Genomic DNA, 4,414 nt, shown 5'->3' with positions numbered 1-4,414 from the left:
GAGACTGGGGAGATGTCCCCAAACCTAGAGGGAGGAGCCCCACACTTGAGGGATCCCCAGCTGGAGAGAGGAACCCCTCCGGGCTGGAAACGAGACCCCCGGCCCTGGGGGTGAGCCTCTCTGTGGAGAGGGGACAGCCCCAAAGCACAGTCCCTGCCACCGGCGCTGGGACTCTCCCCTGCATCCAAACCCTCGCACCTATCCCACACCCGGGCAGGGTTCCTGCAGCACTGCGGGAACTTCGCTCCTTTTGAGCCCCAACAAAACCTGCCGTTTTTAACTTCAATGGCAGCCATCTTCCCCCGCCCATAGAATCATAGAATTTTAGGGGTTGGAATGGACCTTACAGATCATCTAGTCCCAACCGCTTGCCCTGGGCAGGGACATCTGCCCACCAGACCAGGTTGCTTAAAGCTTTATCCAGCCTGGCTTTGAACACCACCAGGGTTGGGGCATCTACTACCTCCCTGGGCAACCTGTTCCCGTGTCTCACAACCCTGGTGCTGCAGGGTCTGGTCTGTGCCCCCAGGACAGGGCATTCGGAGAGGGAGATGGGGAGAGGGGTGAAAGTGCCTGTTGATGATTTTCCCCCCAGGCCTCTCCACACAGCCCATCTGGCGCAAGCTGTGGGACGATGTGATGAAAACAAGGCCGCCCAACTGGGAGGTGAGGAAACGCTATGGTGGGAGAAGGGGTATGATGCAGGTGCCCCATTTCTGCTGTCTTCCATGTGATTTCGTTTCTGGCCACCTCCAAGCGATTGCTGGTGCTGGTTTCTAAGGGTTCATAGAGCTCCAGACCAAGGTGTGACCCTGGTGGTACAAACGTTTTGGGAAATGGGGTTTATAAAAGGAACTGTAGTGTACAGCCACATCCTTCGCTCCCCAACAAGGAGTTTGCCAAAAAAATCAATTCAGTCTTCAGAGATTCTCAGTGAAACAGGATAAAAACAGCATCTGACATCATGCTTACACCCACACTGGCAAAAACATGTGCTGATGTCATAGAAAGCATGAGAAGACTACTTAGAGAAGACAGTGAGTTTGCAGAATGGTTTTACATAGGAAAACTGGAGCAGCTTCGTTGATTCATCATCATAAAAGAATCATTAACAGACAAGTTCATGATGGTCTGTAAATAGATGCTTAGGAAGAAAATTGCCGATGACGTGGTTTTTAATAGGCAAAAACCTGGCTCAGCTTCAAACCACTGAATATGTTTAAATTAGGCCAGAATGGGGACTGGAGGGAATGGCCATAAGCTGAGACAGGAGAGATTTAGATTACATGTTAGGAACAATTTTTTTCCCTGTTGGAATGGTCAGGCACTGGACTAGATTGCCCAGGGAGGTGATGGCGTCCCCATCCCTGGAAGTGTTTAGGTGGCATCTGGATCTGATGCTGGAGGATATGGTTTAGGGGTTACAGTGAAGTGGCAGGTTAATGGTTGGACTCGATGATCCTAGATATCTCCTCCAACCTTGATGATTCTGTGATTCTAAGCGGGATCAAGTGAGCAATGGGAGTAAACTCAGGTTTTCAAGGAATACACTGAGGAAGGATGTTGAGAACCAGAAAGGTTTCTCAGTGGAACTACCATGATGGGTTTTTACCAGGTTAGCAGACAGCAATAATTTAACTTAAAAAGAATGAAAAGAATGAATGCTGACTTTTTGTTGATATGCCCTGTTTGATTGCAGAATATAACCTGTTGGAGGAAGAAGTTCCTTGAAACATTCTTCTCCAATGTCCTTCATGGTGTCTTGGACATTTCCTCTGACTGGCGCCTCAGTGACCATCACTTTTCACCACTCCTGCACAGCTCCCCACACGTGTCCCAGCTCACCCTCTGCAACATGCTGCAGGGCGCCGTGGAGCTCACTGCTGAGCACAACCACAAGGTGCTCGAAAACCTGGCTGGCTCCCTGCAGATCCTGAAGTTCCAGCACCTTCTGTCCTCCGACCAGTCCACCAGGTGCTCACTGGTTTTGCTTCTTCATCGGCTGATTCACCATGGCTCTGTCAGCCAGGTGTCCATGTATACCTGTCCTGCTCCCGACACGGTTCTTCTCGTTCTCATTTTGAGCATGAGCGCTGGGTTTTGGCGCTCAGGAAATGCCCTTGCGTATCACAGGAGCCCATGTGGCCTTTGCACAGAGGAGGACAAAGCCCAAAGCCAGGAACCAGCACAGCAGCAAGCAGAGAGAGGCTGTTACGCTGAGAGGGTGGGGAGCGATGGTGAGAACCAAAAAGGATCCCCCAGGGCTCCAGAGGAGGCTGACACTCACCTAAACCCTGTGCTCTCCAGCCCAAGAAGCCCTCCTCACCAAACCCAAGAGTGTGTGGAGGCAAGCAGTGAGGTGCCCTGTGACTACACCAGCATTCAAGGAGGATCTTCCCCTCATTGCAGCTCAGAGCAGCTGTCCTGTCACTCTGTTCCCCGAAAGACGCGCAGACGGCTGAAACCTGCAGTGGGGAGGAAACGTCGGTGCCTCAAACGAAGCAGAGGACCCTATGCTGACCCAGAAGACCTCTATGATTTTGTTTTTACTGTTGCTAGAGAGGATAATTCAGGGCTACTTGACAAAAACAGCACCACAGAGGGAGAAAACACTGAGAACTGGACCAGTTCCTCCCCTGGATCTCAATGCACTGGCCATGCTGGCTGTAAGAAAAGAGTAGCTGCTGGAATCTTTTCTCTGAAAGCTGCTCATCGCTTCCGAAGTGTGTCCACGCTGGAATTGTTCTCCATTCCTTTGACTGGGGAGACATGTCGGACTCTGAGTAACCTGCTGAGCTCCTGGGTGTCTTTGGAAAACTTGGTTCTGTCTTACAATGGTCAGTGCGGTGAACAGGGCACTTCCTTCAGCCATGGTCTAATGGTCTGATTACTGCTTGGGTTTTCCCTGGTTTTGATTTTACTGGAAGGGGCATTGTAAGGGTATTGATGCCCCATATTGAGAATGCTGTCAGGAGAGGTGTTTAATGAGTGTGAGAACTTGTTCAAGGGAGAGAATGTGGCCCTTCTGCCCCAGAACAGCCCCTAGCTTTGTGCTTAAACAGCCTCCAGAGAGGGCAAAGGGAAGCACCGGGTCCCCATCTCCCATGTACACAGAGTAGCTTAAGAATACATGGATAGAGCAGTCTGTGAGTTTAGCCTTTGACTGGGGTTGCATAGCCATTGGTGCAGCTCCAGCTGTGTGTTGGTGTCTCTACAGACACAGCTAACCCCTTTCTGTACAAATGCTGTTCCAGGCCTGGATGCTAACATCTTCTGCATCCTCTCTGGGCTCCAGGCCCTCTCCCGCCACCCGGACTGCCGCCTCCGCGTGCTGCGCGTGAGCGACGTCTGCTCCCACATGCCTTGCATGGAGCTCGTTCGCTGCATCCTGAGCGCCTTTCCCCAGCTCCACACGCTCTCGGTCAGCTTTGACCTCAAAAACCACCTGGAGGGGAACAGGCCAGAGAGGAATCCATGCTGCAGTGAGGTAGAAATACCAGGTAGGAATTGTCATTCTGAGTGATGACCAGGACATGACAGGCAGATAGAGCTGTAAAAGCTTGGCACACACTTAACTGCTGTTATGGTGGTGTGTTATTAGGCAATTACAGCCTCACCCTTCTGATTTAGATGCTCTTGCAGTTGGTCACTTCCGGGCTGTGAGGTGCTCTGTGGAGTCTGAGCCTTGGAGAAAGTGTTTTATTGCTGTATGCCAGCCTGCTGCGACACCAGCTCTGTACAGGGCCAGTCACAACCTGCTAGCTGTGACTGTCCACAGGGAGCATATCCCACCAGATCTGTAAATTGGTTGAGAGCTTCTGCTTTGTCTATCCCATTGACTGTGAGGCTCCAAGCCTTAGAGACAGATCCTTGAGCAGAGGGAGAGCATCTCTTAATCATCACAATACCACAGGTGACAGCAAAACACTGCCCAAGCCTCTGGATTACAGCCTGGGAGCTATAGCAGCATGTGCTCAGCTCACAGGTCTCCCATTACCTTTATTAGCCCTTGAATGGCCAGAAAAGCAGTGAGCACAGCCTGAGTGAGTCTGGAGTGGGGTCAGCCCAGAGCTCTGCTCTGGGAAGACACTTGACTGGTGTGTGCATAAAGGGTGACCTTCTCTCAAGTGTTGTTTCACTGCCAGAACACACTAGAAATTGGTGGCCCTGTGGTCTGGCAGGAGTCCTAGAATGATCCATAAGTGACTGACATTACCAGAGGTCTGAGCTGCTACAGAGCTCCCTGGGGCAGGGCATGTCACATAGGCACTTTCTACCAACCTAAAAGATAGTGATGTTGGGCATACAGGCTCCTGCTTGCTGTAGGACCAGCTGTGTTGAAGACAGGTATTCCAGACGAAACTCCTTCATTGTTGTTTGTTTTTCTTCCCTTAGAAAGCTGCCTGGAGCAGCT

At 51.3% G+C, this 4,414-nt stretch overlaps 1 protein-coding gene across 1 annotated transcript in view; it reads left to right on the top strand.

Moving 5' to 3' along the window:
* Window positions 1–595: 595 nt before the first annotated feature.
* The window catches only part of LRRC41 (leucine rich repeat containing 41), a gene marked incomplete at its 5' end in the record, with an annotated part of 7,375 nt that continues 3,556 nt past the window's right edge, over window positions 596–4,414 (top strand). Inside the window, 4 exon segments of the mRNA XM_009075530.1 lie at window positions 596–666; window positions 1,700–2,837; window positions 3,255–3,500; window positions 4,396–4,413. Of these exon segments, the coding sequence (XP_009073778.1) occupies window positions 596–666; window positions 1,700–2,837; window positions 3,255–3,500; window positions 4,396–4,413 (1,473 nt within the window).

Source organism: Acanthisitta chloris, unplaced genomic scaffold (assembly GCF_000695815.1).
Source record: "Acanthisitta chloris isolate BGI_N310 unplaced genomic scaffold, ASM69581v1 scaffold40835, whole genome shotgun sequence".
NCBI classification, from domain to species: domain Eukaryota; kingdom Metazoa; phylum Chordata; class Aves; order Passeriformes; family Acanthisittidae; genus Acanthisitta; species Acanthisitta chloris.
The sequence above is the reverse complement of the archived record's forward strand: the minus strand, read 5'-3'. Positions and strand labels throughout refer to the sequence as shown.